The sequence below is a fragment of the Perognathus longimembris genome, chromosome 2, assembly GCF_023159225.1.
Source record: "Perognathus longimembris pacificus isolate PPM17 chromosome 2, ASM2315922v1, whole genome shotgun sequence".
NCBI lineage: Eukaryota > Metazoa > Chordata > Mammalia > Rodentia > Heteromyidae > Perognathus > Perognathus longimembris.
In genome coordinates, this window is record NC_063162.1 from 59,889,935 (window position 1) to 59,909,147 (window position 19,213).

The 19,213-nt window shown below is 48.8% G+C and overlaps 1 protein-coding gene across 2 annotated transcripts in view; it reads left to right on the forward strand.

Annotated features, from left to right (window-relative positions):
- Wdfy4 (WDFY family member 4) overlaps positions 1-19,213 on the forward strand; it is a 268,449-nt gene that overhangs the window by 6,297 nt on the left and 242,939 nt on the right. For both annotated transcript variants that reach the window (XR_007209958.1, XM_048339220.1), the window contains exons 2-7: positions 2,828-3,059; positions 11,124-11,238; positions 12,214-12,320; positions 12,717-12,851; positions 15,999-16,188; positions 18,887-19,076. Coding sequence is in view for 1 of the 2 variants with exons in the window: in XM_048339220.1 (XP_048195177.1) it covers positions 2,844-3,059; positions 11,124-11,238; positions 12,214-12,320; positions 12,717-12,851; positions 15,999-16,188; positions 18,887-19,076 (953 nt within the window). In the remaining variant the exon portion in view is untranslated. The remainder of the gene's footprint in view (positions 1-2,827; positions 3,060-11,123; positions 11,239-12,213; positions 12,321-12,716; positions 12,852-15,998; positions 16,189-18,886; positions 19,077-19,213) is intronic.

Sequence of the window (19,213 nt, forward strand, 5' to 3'; positions counted from 1 at the left end):
TTGTTGAGAAGGATTCCACTGTGAGGTGCTGAATTTGTTTCTTCCCTTACCATTGAAGGACAATTCATGAGTTGTTGTTTTTTTTTTCTCTCTAAGTTTTGGAAGGTATAAATAGAGCTCCTATACATAAGCGTGTAGGATTTTGTCTGTTACATTTCCATGACCCTTGCATAGCTGACTCAGGAGTACAAATCGTTGGGTACATATTCAGCCATTCTTAGAAATGGCCCAGCTGCTTTTTCAAAGTAGCTATCCTACTCTATATTCCCGCGAGGAAGGGTGAGTGTCAGGCTTGTTTGGCCTCCTGTGTGTTTGAAGGCATGTTAGGTAGGTGCACGGATGCCTACTGTGACCCAGCATTCTCCCACACTCATGCTGCCCCGGCTGCATGGACTCATAACGTGTGGGCACAGGTGCATCCATCACGAGGGTCAGCCCTGTCTCCCTGCCTGCCTCCTCTTCCCACTTGATTCCAACTGGTGAGTTCCTGACAACATGAAAGGGAAGAAGAGAGAAGCAGTGCTCGTCCCATTCTGCACATATTTTTTGGGCTGCGACACTCCTCCTTCTTTCTGGAGAGTTCTAGGCAGAGGCCAGGTCTTTGCTGACACAGACCAGGGATGCTTGAATCTTTGACATACAACCAGGAAGGATCTGGGTTTTTGTTGTTGGATTTTTTGTGCTGGCCCTGGGGCTTGAACTCAGGGCCTGGACGCTGTCCCCGAGCTTTTGTGCTCTAGGCTTCTACCACTTGAGATCCATACTACATACACCACTTCTGAATTTTTGGAAGTTCATTGGAGATAAAAGTTTCGTAGATGTTTCTGCTTGGGCTGGCTTTGAACTGTGATCTTCAGATCTCAACTTCTTGAATTGCTAGGACTACACATGTGGCCACATGTGTGCCAGGCTAGGATCTGATTTTTTTTAAATTTAGTGTTATTATAAAGGTGATGTCCTGAGGAAAGATCTGACTATGAATGAAGGAAAATCAAGGCTGCTTAGAACCATGCAGAGGAAGTTGACTGGATTGAGCACCAGTGCCCAGCTGGCCAGGACTATTACTCTGTTGTTGTGTGGTCCTTAAGCTTCTTTGCACAAGGCCAGGATTTGACCACTTGAGCCCCCAACCCCCTTCCAACATTTTGCTGGTTAATTGGAGATAGGAGTTACCAGACTTTCCTACCAGGGCTGGCTTCAAACCATGATCCTCTGATCTCAGTCTCCTGAGTAGCTAGGATTGCAGGTATGAGCACCAGTGCCTGGCTGTCTTGTTCTTTTTGGTATTCTTTAAATCTTGTACCCAAGGAGAAGGGCCTGCTCTGCTCCTGGCATTACTGAGCTCTCCTGCAGCCCCCCTCCCTGGCTCGTCCCACTAGGTTCTGGGTACAAAGCAGCTGGGGGCTGCACAGGGCCCTGCAAGGTAGAGGTGTGGGGTAGAGTGGTTTCTTCTCACCATCCTTACCTCACTTGCCTCACCCGGGACACGACTCCCTACTTTTCCTTCCTCTTACAAACAAAACTGAAGCCAGCATACGTACTGGGTGGAGGCCGGAGGCTTTGGCCACAGCTTGATCTTTGAGTCAGACCACCGTGCCAGGTAATCTCACAGATCCACATTTGTCTCCATTTCTTGTTTCTTGAGTTTCTGTGTCTCAGTGTAGGTGAGTCAAGTGTTTCAGTTCAGCAAGCCTGGCTCAGCTCCAGCAGGGAGTGGGGGGAGTGCTCTGTCTCTGTCTCTGTCTCTGTCTCTCTCTGTCTCTCTGTCTCTCTCTCTCTGTACAGGGATCTGAACTCACAAGCTTGAACTTATTAGGCCCACACTATATGTCACTTGAATTACACCCTAGTCCTTTTTGCTTTAGTTATTTATTTTAATAGAGTCTCATATTTAAGCCCTGGACTGCAATTTTCCTATTTATGCTTTCCCAATAACTTCAGTGACACCATAGGGTACCACAGCAGCAGCAATTGGTTGACGTGGGACTTTGCTACCCAACCCCCAGGGCTGGCCTCAAAGTGCAGTCTTTCCGATATCCACCTCCCAAGTAGCTAGGATTATAGGCCAGAGCTACCAAGCCCAGCTTGAATCACTTTTAAAGAAGCCTTCCTTAATGGATGAACCTAGACTAAATCATGTTAAGTGAGGTAAGCCAAGCTCAGAGATAAATGGCATCTGTTTAGATAAATGGCATCTGTTTCCTCTCATACGTGGAAGCTAGATCTAAAATACACTGGGACATGATAAATTATACAGAACTCTAGCCATTCACACACGGTGAGACCAAAGGAGGATACGCTTAGGAGAGGAACACAAAGACGCAACGCAAATGAACTCCAGGAAACGGAAACGAGGTTTTTCCTTTTTTCTTTTTGTTTTGTTTGTTCACCTATCTGTCTTTGGGAGTCTAAGGGGGCACAGAAATGGAAGGACAAAGGGCGAACAAATGCAGCAGTGGCACTCACTGAACACTATATTGAAATGAACTTGTAGGTGGGGCCGGGAGGGAAAAACTGGGAGAGAGCAAGGGAAGGGGTAACATTGTCCAAAAAGGAATGTGTTCATGACCTGACTTATGTAAGTGTAATCCCTCTGTACATCACAATAAAAATAAAAATGACTTTAAAAAGTCTCAAGTTATTTTAAGTAATAAATCATTCGGTTACCTCCTTAAAAAGTCTTCCTTATTTAGATCAGTTTCAGCTTCTTGGAGGAAGTGTCTTCAGTGGAAACTGAACTGAATGATCACGGTTCCTTGCCCACAGCCAGTCACTAGGAAGTGACGTGGCAGGACTTTTCATTCACAGTTGTTTGTTCTGTATTCAGATCTGCCTTGTCCAGCATGGAGGCCAAAGCCAGACCTGAGGACCCACATTCTGACAGCGAAGGCGAGGCCACTGCTGAGGAGCCTGACTGCATACAGGGAGAACAGTCCCCGGGCCCCACTGCCCTCTGGGACATGCTGGAAAGGAAGTTTCTGGAACACCAGCAATTGAAGAACAAGAGCCCAGATGAACATCAGAAGAGCCTGTTGAATCTTCTCCCCTTGTTTTTAAAGGTCAGAGTTCTTTACAAAGCGTGTGTGTGTGTGTGTGTGTGTGTGTGTGTGTGTGTGTGTGTGTGTGTATGTGTTGGTAGTGGAATTCAGGGCCTGGGCACTGTCTCTGAGCATTTTTTGTTCAAGGCTGGCACTTTACCACTTGTGCCATAGCTCTACTTCCAGCCTTTCGTTGGAGAGAAGAGTTTCACAGTTTTCTGCCCAGGCTGGCCTTGAACTGTGATCCCTGAGTCTCAGCCTCCTAAGTAGTTAGGACTACAGGTGTGATTTGCCAGTGCCTGGCTTCTGGTATCCACGTCAAGAGAAGCCGGTCTGCGTCTGTGTTCTTGCCTCGGTCTCCAGCTCTGGCATCCTTTACTGAATCTCATTGCTCATTTGTATTGTCTTACCCTGCAGGCATTTGAGCTGGCAAGCTGATCTTGTCACAACTGAGCCTTGATGTTGATCTGTGATTCCAAAACACTGCCTCAGTAATTGGAGGCATCCTGGTTCTGTCTTTGAACATACAGGCTTTTGGGTTAAACACAGCAGGGTTCAGGGCCTGGTTCTGTTGCTTATGTGCTGTGTATCCTTGAGCAAATTACTAACTACAGTGATAGTGACAGCACCAGCCCAGCAAAAGCATGTACAACCTTTCCCCCAACAGGCCCCACCCCTCGCCATCTGGGTACAAGCTGTCCAGGTGCACTCCTGACTCCATGATGCCCTGTGCTGCTGACACAGCTGCTTTGGGTCCTTAGAACCCGCCTCTGATGAATACTGTAGAATCAGAATATTACAAGCTTCTCATCACTCTCTTCTTTTTATTTCCTAGTGCTAGTGCTGGGGCTTGAACTCAGGGCCTAGGCACTGTCCCTTAGCTCCTTTAGCTCAAGGCTAGCACTCTTCCACTTGAGCCACAGCTCCACTTGCGGCTTTTTGGATAGTTGGAGATAAGAGTCTCACAGTTTTTCCTGATGGGGATGGCTTCAAATCAAGATCTTCAGATCTCAGCCTCCTGATTAGCTAGGATTACAGGTGTGAGCTGCTGGTGCCCTGGCTTCTAGATATTTCTTTCTTATGCAGAAATGTCTTTCTTATGCATTCTAATCATTCTAATGGACCAGTGAAGTTGTCCCTCAACATCTCCTCTGGACCAGTTTCTATTTGGTTTTCTCTTAAATGTGACTTCTGCAAACACACAGCAAGGGAACCCTTTCTTCTTATTTCTGTCCCAGTGCATGCATACTTGCTGTAACTGTTGGACTGGTTCAGAGGTGGGCTTGGCTTGAATGTAGATAGAAAAGATTTAGTCCATTGTCTCTGGAGTTGAGGAATGAGTGCACTGCCGCTAATCCATTCTAGAGTTTAGTCATTGGCTGGGCAATAGGAAAGTCAAATGAAGTCTCAAGAACAAGAACTCTAAACACGGAGCCACCCTGAAGGGTGAGTCTGAAATCAAGTTGTGATTCAGCATGGCAGGCTCTCTTCTGCAACCAGTGCCCATCTCACCTCTTCAGAAGACAGATCTTAGCTAGGGCAAATTGGGCAATGTCTCCATTCTGACATAATATCACATCCCCTTCTATCTTTCTCTTCCTCCTCCTCCTCCTCCTCCTCCTCCTCCTCCTCCTCCTCCCCCTCCTCCTCCCCCTTCTCCTCCTCCTCCTCCTCCTCCCCCTCCTCCTCCTCCTCCTCCCCCTCCTCCTCCCCCTCCTCCTCCCCCCTCCTCCTCTTCCTCCTCCTCTTCCTCCTCCTCCTCTTCCTCCTCCTCCTCCTCCTCCTCCTCTTCTTCTTCTTCTTCTTCTTCTTCTTCTTCTTCTTCTTCTTCTTCTTCTTCTTCTTCTTCTTCTTCTTCTTCTCTTTCTTCTCCTCTTCCTCTTCCTCCTCTTCCTCCTCCTCCTCCTCTTCCTCCTCCTTACTTCTTCTTGTTTATTTTTCTTCTTGTTTATTCATTCATTCATTCATTTATGTCAGTATTGGAGCTTGACCTCAAGGTCTTGCCTCCATTGGCTTGTTTTTTTTTCACAAGGCTGGAGCTCTATCACTTGAGCCACACCTCCACTTCTTTTTGGTTGTTGTTGGTTAACTGGAGATTTTCTTATCTTGGACTTTGCTGCATGGGCTGGCTTCGAACTGTGATCCTCAGATCTCAGCCTCCTCTCCAGAGTACCTAGGATTATAGGTATGACCCAACAGTGCCTGGGTCCTATTTTGTTTTTTATTCTAAAGATTGTTACTACAGAGGGGTTACAGTTACATAATTCAGGTAAAGAGTACCTTCCTTCTTTTATTCCTTCCCTCCTTCCTTTCTTTTTTGGACAATGCCATCTTCCTGTTTTTTTTTTTTTTTTTAATCAATGATACCCAAACTGTGTTAGATTGTAACTGATTTATGATGGCTTGATTTATGGCTTTTCATTTTTTGATAGTATAGAAGTTATGTTCATTCAGCTGGAACTGGACTCTGACTTTAAATGTACACTCTTTTCATGAACTAGTGCTGTGGGGTTTGATCTTTCATCCCATGCTGGACAGACTGGCGAGCCACAGCTCCCCTGTTGGTTGGACTTGTGGTCATGAGGAGAATGCCTGTTGCTGAGACATGATGGTCAGCGGGTGGGATATACTTGGTACACTTTCCCCAAGGTACATTGTAACTTGAGAAGACATGTAACAGCAATGAAGGGAACTGGGCTGAAATGCTGATACTAAAGTTCAAATGGTGAGCATGGGGAAGAGCTAAGACATAAGACATAAGATAGGTACCAATGGCTCACACCTGTCATCCTAGCTACTCATGAGGCTGAGCTGTGGGCTTCACGGATCAGAGCCAGCCCAGGCAGGAACATCCATGAGATTCTTTTTTTTTTTTTCCTTGCCAGTCCTGGGCCTTGGACTCAGGGCCTGAGCACTGTCCGTGGCTTCTTTTTTGCTCAAGGTTAGCGCTCTGCCACTTGAGCCACAAAGCCACTTCTGGCCATTTTCTATATATATGGTGCTGAGGAATCGAACCCAGGGCTTCATGTATATGAGGCAAGCACTTTACTGCTAGGCCATCTCCCCAGCCTCCCATGAGATTCTTATCTCCAGTTAGACACCGGAAAGCTGTGGCTCAGGTGCTAGTCTGAGGAAAAGCTTAGGGACAGCTCCCACGTCCTGAGTTCAAGTGAAAAAAAAAAAAAACAGGCCTGAAAAGCCTGTGCCTTGAGTGAAAAAGCTAAGGGACAGTGTACAGGCTCTGAGTTCAAGCTCCACTTGCCTGGTACTGGTAGCTCACATCTATAATCTTAGCTACTCAGGAGGCAGAGATCTGAGGATTACAGTTCAAAGCCAGTCCTGGCAGGAAAGTCAATTAACCAGCAAAAAGGCTGGAGTAGAGCTGCAGCTTGAATGATAGAGTGCTAGTCTTGAGCAAAAAAGCTCAGGGACAGTACCCAGGCCCTGAGTTCAAGCCCCATAATCAGAAAAAAAAAAGACTTAAACACCTTGACATCCAGGTAAGAAGTTATTGCCACTGAGACCCAAGCTCTCACTGGTAAGCAGACACTTTACAGGTCTGCAAGTCTTGACAGTAACCTCATGAGGAGGGTGAGGAGAGAGCCTTGCAGATGTTGAGTAACTTGGCCAGTGTCGCCTAGTGGTGAGCCAGGAGTAGAACCTGCCCTGAGTCATCTGCCCAGCTCAGCTGCCCATGCTAGGCGTGATAGCACCAGGCATATCTGGCTTGTCTTTTCCTCTCCCAGGACTTTGGGTAGCAGGGTAGGACTTACTTTTCCCTTTGGCACAGAAAGATTTGTCACTCCTACACACTTGATGTTCAGAGAGCGGACTGCAGGGTGGTACAGACAGGGGAGAGGCCCTGTTACACTACATATGAGGAAATACAGGCCAGTGACTTTTGTAATATACAGAGGAAGGAAGGTGTGTGTGTGTGTGTGTGTGTGTGTGTGTGTGTGTGTGTGTGTGTGTGTACTGGTCCTGGGGCAAACAGCTTGGGTGCTGTCTCTGAGCATTTTTGTTCACGGTTAGTGCTCTACCACTTGAGCCACAGCTCCACTTCAGCTTTTTGGTACTTAATTGAAGATGAGAGTCTCATGGAATTTTCTTGCACAGGCTTTGAACCATGATTCTCAGATCTCAGCCTCCTGAGTATTATAGGATTACAGGTGTGAGCCACTGGCACCCAACTGTAAGGAATATTTTTAGGAAGGGGGTCAAAAGATTCTTGCTTTTTGCCTGCCAAAAAAAACCCCTTGGGCTTTGGTCTTACTTAGAACTTTCCCCACCACAGGACATCATGTTGAGAGCAGAAGACATTCCTTTAGCACCCAGGGTCAGCTGCTTGGCTTCAGGCGAGTTTGCTCCAGTGAACCAGAGCACTTCAGGGCCTCACACAGTGCAGGGAAAGATACTCGGCGATAGCAGGCCAGGAGACCTAGAGTGACAGAAGATTTGTTAAAGATTCTCCTTAGAACTCAAACTTGGAAAGAAAATACGAAGCAAGATGGAGAATGCTCAGAAATGAGTGCAGAATTCCTCAGTGTATGGACCAGGCAACCCAGGACATGGGACCCCATTGGAGAAAAGGGAGATACAGTAGGTGCTGGAAGTGGATTTCTAGTCTTCCCTACAATACAGGAAGTCTGTCCTATCTTTGAATCTGTGTTCCTAATTCCTGCCTTCCCTCCTTTCCCTTTTTCCTCCTCCTCTTCTTCCTTCTCCTCTTCTTCTCTTCCTCTTCCTCCTCCTCTTCTTCTTTTGTGCCCATCCTGGGGTTTGCACTTCGGGCCTGGGCACTGTCCTTGAGCTCAAGGCTAGCACTCTTCCATTTGAGCCACAGCTGCACTTCTAGCTTCTTCTGAGTAGTTTGTTGGAGATAAGCATCTCACAGACTTTTCTGCCTGGCTGGCTCTGAACTATGATCCTCAGTCTCAGCCTCCTGAGTAGCTAGGATTGCAGGTGTGAGCCACCACTATCCAGCTTCATGCTTTTTCTTACATAATAAGGAGTAAAAGCCTATAGGCAGAGGAACGTGTTCAGCCAATACCAGTTCCCACACATGTGGGTGTGCCATCTTGGAAGTAAATCTCTTTGGCCAAGTTAGCTTAGCTGAGCGAAGTAAAGATAAGCACATCTATTTTCTGTCTATCTGTCTCTCTCTCTCTCTCTCTCTCTCTCTCTCTCTCTCGTGCCTACTGTTAGGCTGATTACCATCTAGTGGTATAAAGTTTATGTTATTGGAAGGTGGATTAAATTCAGAGAGGTGTATCAAATTGACAATTGAAGAATGCTAGGTAGCATTAAACATAATAGCAAGTATGACCAGTAAATATTTTATTTTTTAAAAAATTAGCATAAATGAATTATACAATGGGGTATCATTGGGATATTTCCATTAAGACATATAATGTTCTTTGATCAACTCACTCCACTCTATTATTCTTTCTTAAACTTCATTTCTCCCACTTTAAAACAGTTTTTAGTGGGTTTTATTATATTTTCATATGTACATGGGCACATACATAATGCACTTCAATCATATGCACCAATCACCCTCTTTTTTCCTCTCTGTCTCCAGCAATTATTTTCCAGCGTGGTGTGAGAGTGGGCACAGAGGGCAGGTGCCTTCCCCATTCACTCCTGACTTCTGACCTTTCAGTGAGCTCTGAAATGCAATTTATCACTCTGTGTGTGTGTGTGTGTGTGTGTGTGTGTAATTACCTGGGGTTGAACTCAGGGCCTGGGCGCTATTCCTAAGGTGTTTTTGCTCAAGGCTAGCATTCTAACACTTGAGCCACACCTCTACTTCTGGCTTTTTGGTGATTCATTGGCGATTAGAATCTCATGGATTTTCCTGCCTGGGATGGCTTTGAACTGCAATCCTCAGATCTCAGTTTCCTGAGTAGCTATGCTTATAGGAACGAGTCACCAGTGCCCGGCTCCCACTTTGGAGAAATAACCTTTTTGTTGTTTTAGCAAAGCTTTGGTAAACGAGTATTTTTTAAAAAAAATTATATAGGAGATTGTTCACTGTGTCACACACAGGGAAACCTCATGTGAAGTCTCAGAAATGGCTTGGTGCTCTCTTAAAGACAACCCCAATCTCCCCAGCCCCAAGTTCTACTGTAATGGAACAGCAGTCACACTGGCCAGGCTCCAAAGCAACCAGGACTTTTGGTCATTCAAAAGCTTGGCTCCAGCCAGGCGCTAGTGGCCTGTCATCTCAGCGACTTAGGAGATTGAGATTTGAGGATTGTGGTTCAAACCCAGCTCAGGCAGGAAAATCCATGAGGCTCTTATCTCCAAATAACCACCAAAAAGCCAGAAGTGGAGTTGTGGCTCACAGGGTAGAATGCTAGACTTGAGCAAAAAAGCTCAGGTACAGTACCCAGGCCCTAAGTTCAATAAATTCAAGCCCCAGGACACACACACACACACACACACACACACACACACACACACACACTGGGCCCCCCCCCCCCCACACACACACTGGGGCCCTCCTTCCAGTCTCCCATTTTCCCTACAACTCCACAAGAGATTTTATTACTCTTTATTTTTCCCTTGGAGACCAGAACACCATTTTCTTTCTCTTTCTTGTACAAGAGGGGATAGGCACAAGGCATGATGGTGTAGCTTAGATAATGCCAGTAAATAAAAGTTTTATAAAAATATTGGGTAATATTCTCCCAGCATGCTAGTCCCAGGTTGAGGGGAAAATTAGGGTCTTTTGAAAGCTGTCTTAACTCTTTGGGGTCTCCAAGGTACCATTCCGCCGATGATTGGCTCCGCAAAGCAAACAGCCCCCTGGTGGCCAGAAAGAGTTAAGGCAGCTCCAGAGTGGCCACGGCAGTCCCAGGAAGGAGCCCCAGCCTGGGGAGCACCAGCTACAACTACAATTACTGTCCAAGTCGCAGTGGCCCAATTTGCTTTATTGTAGCGGGCCTCCTGGAGTCCCAGGGCCGCAGAGACAATATAGATGCTTCTAAGTCAACTGCCTGCAAATTGGTCTTTGAAGGGTTTGCCAGTATGGGGAGGGAGGTGAGGGAATTTGCTAGAAAGATTTGGTAGCAGAGTGTGTTGGTCCTGAGGAAGAAAAGCTTCTTGCCCCCCAAATTCCAAGCCCCAAAGACTGATTGGTTTTTCCCCTTTTTTTCTGGTTTTCAGGTAGCAGGCATATTTGGCAAGCATGTAAATGCACAAAGGGACAGCACCCAGGTCCCAAGTTCAAGCCCCTGTACTAGCACAAAAATAAATAAATGCCAAACTAAATTAGTAACACATTTCTTTCCATTCAAATTTCTTTCTTTCTTTTTTCCCCCAGTCCTGAGACTTGAACTCAGGGCCTGAGCACTGTCCCTGGCTTCTTTTTTGCTCAAGGCTAGCACTCTACCACTGGAGTCAAAGTGCCATTTCAGGCTTTCTTGGTTTATGTGGTGCTGAGACATGCTAGGCAAGCACCATACTGCTAAGCCACATTCCCAACCCTCCATTCAAATTTCTTAACACAAGTAATGTTCATTCAGATCAGTAACACAATGAAAGCTTGAAAGGTTAGAATGAGAAGGAAAAAAAAAACCCTGAAAATTTCTCCATCTTCTCTCAGGAAAATAAACCGGCCAAGAACATTTCTAATATGAAAAAGTACTCAATGTCAGGCATTTTGTTATAGCCACAACAAAAGGACTAAGACATTGTTGAGGAGAATAGGTGAAATGTAGCACTGGGTTGGGAAGGGAGGTGGGAAAGGGAGACGCGGAGAGTGGCTGGGGACTTCCATGTGGACAGTTGGGAAGGGCTGTCCTCCGGACACAGGAGCAGCAAGCCCGGGTCCTTTGTGTTTGATGTCTCAGGAGCGTGGCTTTTGTGGGAGGTGTCCAAGGGCAGCGGGCAATGGGTCTGCAGCCAGCAAGAAGCAGGAAGACCTGGTAGCGATGGTGTGGGGTCATGGTTGGGGCTGTTGGGTGGGGTCCACTGGCCTCTGGGGTGAGCCTGGCTGGGTCTGGATGGGAGGGAGGGAGGGAGGACACTCAGGCTGCCCTCGATGACTGCTCTCACCACATGCTTCTTGTTACATCTCAGGCCTGGGAGCACTCAGTGGGCATCATCTGCTTTCCCAGTCTCCAGAGGCTGGCAGAAGATGTCTCCCACCAGCTTGCCCAAGAAGTACAGAAAGCCCTCACTGGGAAGCCTGCAGGTACGGGGTGATGATGGGGAGCAGCTATGGGGAGCATCTGTGGAGAACAGCTGTGGGGAGCACCTGTGGGGGAGCAGCTGTGGGGAGCACCTATGGGGAGCAGCTGTGGGGAGCAACTGTGGGGAGCACTTGCGGGGAACAGCTGTGAGGAGCACCCATGGGGAGGAGCTGTGTGGAGCAACTGTGGGGAGCACTTGTGGGGAGCAGCTGTGGGGAGCACCTATGGGGAGCAGCTGTGGGGAGCAGCTGTATGGGGTAGCTGTGGGGAGCCGCTGTATGGAGTAGCTGTATGGAGTAGCTATGGGGAGCAGCTGTGGGGAGCAGCTGTATGGAGTAGCTGTGGAGAGCACCTACGGGGAGCAGCTGTGGGGACCACCTGCGGCAGCAGCTGTGGGGAGCACTTGTGGGGAGCAGCTGTGGGGAGCAGCTGTAGAGCTGCAGACCCTCCCAGTCTCCTGAGCGGTCCATGCCCACGGAGCAGTGGGGCTGGGTGATGGGTACAGAGAGGAGCTGGCAGGGGAGTGGGCTGAGGACTGCTGGACTCCCCACTTGAGCACATGGACATGAGTCATGTTGCACACGCACACTTGCACACAGAGACATTGATATGCACTGGACACACAGATGCACCCAGCAATGTTCACGCAGGCTCCAGTGCGTGCACACACGTGTGTGTTCAGAGGTGAGGCGGCAGCTGGCGTCCCTCCATGGTCTCCGGCCGCGCCTCCTCCACTGCGAGCCCGCCCTGGAGCTGGTTGCTGGCTCGGAGGGGAGGGAAGCACTGGAGTGCAGGGTGCATCACGGGGGTCACTGCAATGTCAGGGGCTAAACAGGAAGTGGTGATGTGGGTAAGGTTACAGTTAATATAGATGGGGGTGGCCGTGGGGGTGCCGTGGTGGAGGCCTGCGGTCTCCACAGGCCTGTCTCATGGGTGGACAGCAGGGGGCACCCACCCGCTGGGACACTTCCTTGCAGAGCAAGCACGAGTGGCAGCAGGGCAGCTGCTTCGGTGGAAAGGAGAGGCAGACCAGGATCGCTACCTGCTCCTCAAGGCCACGTGCCTGCTCACCGGGACAGACATGGTGAGTTCCAAGCTGTGAGCCTCCCTCCGCCCAGGGCCAACCCTGACTCATTGGCTGGTGGGCATGGTGGCTCCCACCTGTAATCCCAGCTACTTGGGAGGCTGAGATCCAAGGATGGTGATTCCAAATTAGCCTGGGCAAGGAAGTCTGTGAGACTCTTACCTTCAATTAATTACCATAAGGCTGGAATGGAGCTGTTGTTTAAGTAGTAAATCACCAGCCTTGAGTGAAGAAGCTAAAGGACAGCTTCCAGGCCCTGAGTTGCATTTTACACTTGGGAACCTGGAGCCCAGAGAGGAGTCGATGTCCCATGGTCCCCATGGCAGATGGGCACAGTCTGGGGTCCTGGGTGTGAGTTCCCTCCCCATGTGTAATATATACACTTTTCCTTTGCAGGAGACACTGGGCAGAGTGGCAGAGTCTGGACTGCCTGCCCTGCTCCTGCAGTGTCTCTACCTCTTTTTCGCCTTTCCTCTGGGGGAGGAGGAGCTCTTAGAGAAGGACGTTCAAGGTCAAAGGATGTTTGTGCAGGTGAGTGAGGCCCAGACCTTGCTTGCTTCTGGAGCAGACTCTCAGTCTGGGAGAAGTTTTTGCCCTTTTCGGTCTCCGTTTGCAAGCTCTCTTGTTATGGGAGACCAGACGTCATGTGGAAAAGTAGAACTTGGTTTTATTTGGGCCGGTGGCCCAGAGGTGCTCCTGCTCTAAACTCTGAGCCCTGACGGACCAGGAGCACAAGCTTTTCTTTTTTTCTAGTCCTGGGGCTTGAACTCAGGGCCTGGGCACTGTGCCTGAGCTCTTTTGCTCAAGCTTAGTATTCTACAACTTTAAGCCACAGTGCCACTTCTAGTTTTCTGGTGGCTAATTGGAGATAAGAATCTCCCTAGGACACTTCTGTCCAGGCTGTCTTTGAACTTCAGTCCTCAGATCTCAGCCTCCAGAGTAGCTCCGATTACAGGCACGAGCCACAGGCACTCCGCAGGAGTACAATCTTTTATCATGTGGAGAACAGGTGTTTTGAGCTTCAGATTGCTTACCCAATGGTTCCTGTTTCTTGAAAATGACTTGCAAGCTGGTTCTGACAATGGCGGCTTTCCCTAGTCACTCTGCTCTCTCCAGGCCCAGCTCTTCCTCTGCCTTGGCCATGCTGATGGCTTTGGATGACATTCTCCTTTGCACTCTGTCTCTCGGTGTCACTGTACCACTGTTCCTTCCTCTGTGCTCTTCCACAGGGTGGGCTCCTGCCCTCTGGGCTCCCTTTGCTGACCCCCACTTTCTCCCCCGCTCCCCCAGGCCCCTGAGCCCTTTCCATGTACCTAGCTTGACTCAAATACGAGGCCAGCAGTGTCTCAGTACAGTTACATGCTGCTCACGGATGGGAAAAGCCTGAGGAAAGCATTGTTAGGTCTTTCGCATCAAGAGATGCAGTAACATGAGTATACTATTTTATAGTAAGCTGATGTGTGTGTGTGTGGGGGTGGGTGAGTGTGTGTGTGTGATTATGTGTGTGTGAGAGAGAGCGCACACTTTGGTAAAGGGCTTGAATTCAGGACTTCACACTATCACTTGGCTTTTTCACTGAAGGTTGGTGCTCTACCACTTGAGCCACATCTCCATTTCTGGTTTGTTTGTTTGTTTGGTGATTAATTGAAGATAAAGTCTCATGGATTTTCCTTTCTTGGGTTAGCTTCCAACCAGGAGTCTCAGATCTCTGTCACCTGAGTAGCATGGATTATGGGGTGAGCCACTGGCACCTGACCTGTTGTTTTCTTATTACATTTGATTTAAAATTAAAATGTATCCCACGTATGTGTACATGTGAAAAAAGACATGCCACTGGTCCCTTGGCACTCGTGGGAAACAGGTTCTGGGACTCCCATGGTTACCCACATCTCAGCAGAGGGTCATTTCCTCTTTAGAAGATGTTTTCACTGAAGCCACGCCCATCCTCTCTACCCCTTAAAGCACCTCTGCTTGATAGTTGAAAAAACTGCAAATCATTATACTCTTATACTCCGTGTGTGTGTGTGTGTGTGTGTGTGTGTGTGTGTGTGTGTGTGTGTAGGTCCTGAGACTAGAACTCAAGGCCTGGGTGTTGTCCCTAAGCAGTTTTGGCTCAAGGCTAACACTCTACCACTTGAGCTACAGAGCCACTTCTGGCCTTTTCTGAGTAATTTATTAAAGAGTCTCACAGACTTTCCTGCCTGGGCTATCTTGAACCACAATCCTCAGATCTCAGCCTCCTGAGTAGCCTGGATTACAGGCGTGAGCCACCAGTGCCTGGCTTATTCTGCATTCTTTAGAGAGCTATGACAAGAAGAATGTGTGGACACTTTCAGTCTACATACAACAGTTTTTTTTGAAAATTATTTTTATTTGAAAATGCTAAAAGTAGAGGGGTTACAGTTACATAAGTCAGGCAAGGAGTACATTTCTTTTTGGATAATGTCACAAGGCCCTTACTTTTCCCCAGACTTTCCCTTCTATCCCACTCACAAATTACATAGTTCATTTTCAACATAGTGTCCAGTGAGTACCACTGCTGCATTTGGTTCACCCATTGTCTCTCCATTTCTGTGCCCCTCCTTGCCTCCCAAAGACATAGACAAACAAAACAAAAAGAAAACAAAAACAGCAAAAAAGAAAAAAATCCTCTTGTCTCCATTTCCTGGAGTTCATTTCGACATATATCCAAGTTTTTCTGAGGATGTCCCCTTGGGTGAAGGAGCCCACGGTTCTGGAGGGCACGGTGCTCAGCACCACACAGCCTCAGGCATGTAGGCAGTGTCTCAGAGAGTATTTCCCATGGAAGGGCAACTAGTGTATTCTGATCTGAGAAGTATGGCAAGCTTTTGTCTAGAAAACACACATTCAGCCTTGAGACTCGGCCCTGTGCCATTTCCCTAACTGGATCTATTGACAATGCTGGTTGGGGACAGAGGTGACATGCTCACATCCAGTCTTACCTCCTGAGCTGTGCTATCCTCGCTCCAGAGAAACAGGGAGCAAATGGGCATGGAGAGCAGCTCTCTAACCACAGGCTCCTCCTTTTCCTTGTGCTCCCTCTCCCTTCTCTAATTCTCCCTCTCCTTTTTCTCCTCATCCTCCTCTTCCTCCTTCTCTTCATCTTTGTCCTTCTCCTCCCTCTGACTTCCTTCTTCTTTCTTTTTATCTTTCTTTTCTTCCTTTTCTTCCTCCTCCTCTTCCTCCTTCTCTCCTTTCTTTTCCTCCTCCTTCTGCTTCTTCCTCTTCTTCCTCCTCTTCCTCATTTTCTTCATTAAACATTTTCTAATTATTCTTTCTCCTCTCCTCCCTTCTCCTCTTCTCTTCCTCCTTTGGATTCTCCTCCTGCACCTCCTCTTCTTTGTCCTCTCCCCTGCCTTCCTCCTCCTCCTCCTCCTCCTCCTCCTCCTCCTCCTCCTCCTCCTCCTCCTCCTCCTCCTCCTCCTTCTCCTCCTCCTCGTAATTCTAATCCTTCCACTGCCCTTTCTCTTCCTCCTCCTACTCTTCATTGTAAATATTCTAATTCTTCCTCTTTTTTTCTCTTCCATTTCTTCTTCCTCCTTTTCTTATTAAATATTTTCTAATCTTTCTCATTCTCCTCCTCTTCCTCCTAATTTTCCTCATCTTCCTCCTCTCCCCCTGCCTTCTTCCTCCCTGCCTCCCCCCTTGTTTTCTCAGATGTTGCTGAACCTGTGTAGTGAGCCTCCGGGGCTGGAGGGACTTCTCTTGGGAAGCGAGCTCCAGTCTCTGCTGATCGCCACCACCTGCCTTCGTGAGCAGACCTGCTACTTGTGGAAGGAGCCCACCTTCTGCGTGCTGAGAGCCATCTCCAGGGCTCAGAGCCCAGGCGTCATCCAGTACCTGCAGGGTAGGCATCCAGAGACTCAGGTGTGGGCTGTGGTCATCCACGGGCCCCTTGAACTCATGTGATGAAGGCTCAGTCCCACTTTTCACAGGATTCTGGCTCTTGAACCAGCAGCATAGCCTCTTGGAACCAAATAAGAGTGGGCCAGCTCTGTCTATGGATAGTCCTTGATTTCGTGGCTCCACTCAAGAGTGCTCCTATTGTTCCTTTTTTTTTTTTGCCAGTCCTGGGCCTTGGACTCAGGGCCTGAGCACTGTCCCTGGCTTCTTCCCGCTCAAGGCTAGCACTCTGCCACTTGAGCCACAGCGCCGCTTCTGGCCGTTTTCTGCATATGTGGTGCTGGGGAATCGAACCTAGGGCCTCGTGTATCCGAGGCAGGCACTCTTGCCACTAGGCTATATCCCCAGCCCCCTATTGTTCCTTTTGATGATCTATTGGAAGAGAGAGAAGGGAACTTCTTTGCTAGGCACGGTATCAGACAGGCAGCATGCTGGGCCCATTTGTATTGGATCCCATTTATTTCTCTGAGAGGGATTTTGGTGTGGGGAAAGTAGCAGAGTGGTAGATCTTTCTAGGTGTGTGTGTGTGTGTGTGTGTGTGTGTGTGTGTTTGTGTGTGTGCGTGCGCGCATGGGTATGCTGGTCCTGGGGCTTGAACTCAAGGTCTGGACACTGTCACAATGTGTTTCTCACTCAAGACTAGTGCTTGCGCCATACCTCCATTTCTGGCTTTTTTTTTTTTTTTTTTGGTCAGTTCACTGGAGAAAAGTCTCACAGACTTCCTTGCCAGGGCTGGCTTTGAACCACAATCCTCAGATCTCAGCCTCCTGAGTAGATGGGATGACAGGCGTGAGCACTGACACCTGGCATGCTGAGAACATTTTGAAGATTCACCACAGTCCACTTGCTGCCCACGACACCATTTTCTTTGCTTCCCAAGCTGAGACTGCTGCCATCCTGTGACTATCTGGCTTTTCATGGGCCTGCTCTGCTGTCTGGGCTCTGGGCCGGAGTGGGAGGGCTGGAGGGGTTGAGCTGCTAGTGTGACCTGTACACCCACAAACACCAGCTGCATCTTCTCTTTTCTCTGGGGTGCCCTATAACCAGGACATCATTCTGGGAGAACCAAGAAAGCCCTGTAGGCCTTTCTTAGTATAACTGAGTCCTAGATGAAAACCCCAAGTTTGAGAGGCTCAAAGCTCCCTGCAAGGCCAGGACGCTAGCATCTCTTAGTCTCTCCATCCCTCCAGTAAAGTCTGGGTGGCTGAGGGAGGTTACTGGTGTGGCTCAAAGGAGTCTCTGCCTGCCTTACCTGCTGCTGCTGGAGATGACATTCAAAAATTATTTCAGTTGGGTGTCACTGGCTCACTTCTGTAATCCTGGCTACTCAGGAGGTTGAGATCTGAGGGTGGTGGTTCAAAGCAGGCATGCTAGTGAGGCTCTTCTCTCCAGTGAACCACCAGAAATCCTGGAAGTGGAACTGTGGCTCAAGTGGCAGAGCATTAGCCTTGAGCACAAAAGCTCAGAGAAAGTGCCCAGACCATGAGTTCAAGCCTCAGGACTGGCACAAAAATCCCCACAAAAACAAACAATTTCTTGTCAGAATGGCCCCTGCCACCTGGTGCACTGTACCCAGAGGCTTCTTAAGGGCATGGTGGTCTCTGGGACCCTGCGTGAGTAGGGGGTAGGAAAGGCTGGTGTGGCAGTCACCTGCCATGTGAGCCACTCTTGGGGCTCCCTAGCCCAAGGGGGTGAGTCCCTGGCAGAGGGGGGCATGCATTATCTCCAGTGCTTCTGGAATGGCTTTCTTGGCACTCAGAAAAAGGGAAGACCCCTTGAGACAGGGGTCCATACAATGCCGGTCTGATGGCTTCCTTTTGCATCATACCTTTCCCGGCTTCTGGGTGCCCAGCAAGTTCCACACCAGGCTACACAAATGGATGATGTTTTCTGCCTTTTCTGTAGCCTGTGTTTCTCTCCACTGTTACCCGTTTCTCTAGAGCCTGAAACACGCCATCTTTCCCCCTCTAGCTCCTTATCCACTCATATGCCCTTTTCCACAATGGAAGCTAATCTCTGCTCAGCTCTCCAGGCTTAGCTCCAGTGTGGCCTGCCAAGGCTTTCCATAATGGTTTATGTCTTGTTCTGTATCCCAGCCCAGGACCTGCCTGGATTGTCCAGAAAGAGGAGCAAGGGGCTAGGTGGCTGCCCTCCCACTCTCCCATAGGACACAAGGGAGTTGTCTCTTGGATTCAAGAGCCTAGAGAATATGTTTTGGATTCATTCCTTTGTTCGTGTGTATGTGTTTATGTGTGTGTGTGTGTGTGTGTGTGTGTGTGTGTGTGTGTGTGTGTGTGTGTGTGTGTGTGTGTTGATACCGGGGCTTGAACTCAGGATCTGGGGTCTGACCCTTAGCTGTTTTGCTCAAGGCTGGTGCCGTACCACTTGAGCTACAGCTCCACTTTCAGCTTTTTGCTGGTTAATTGGAGATAAGAATCTCATGGACTTTTCTTCACAGGCTGGCTTTGAACTTTGCTTTTCAGATCCCAGCTTCCTGAGTAGCTAGGATGACAGGTGTGAGCTACTGGCCCTGGTTTCTCATCCACATTGTCATCTGCAGTTTAGAGAGGAGCTGGGTGGTGGAGGACTGTGGTGGGAAAGCTCTCAAGTCCGGCTCAGCAGGGCTGTGTTTGACTCCACAGCCACCGACTGTGTCCGGCTCTCCATCCAGAACCTCTTGAAGCTGGCAGACACGCTCCCTGCATCCGAGGTGAGCGAGGCTGTGAATCTCATTCTGAGCTTCATCAAGGATGCGTACCCCATCTCCTCGGCGCTGCTCCTGGAGTTCGAGAGCGGGGAGGGCTACCCTCTGCTGCTCAAGGTGCTTCTGCGGTGAGTGTCTTTGCCTGGTGGGGAAGGATCAGGGCCGCCCAAGTGGTGAACACGGCTGAAGCCACTGGCATGACTTCTGGAATGTAAAGCTCTCTAGAGCATGGCCAGAGATGTCCCTGGCTAACATATTAGTTCAA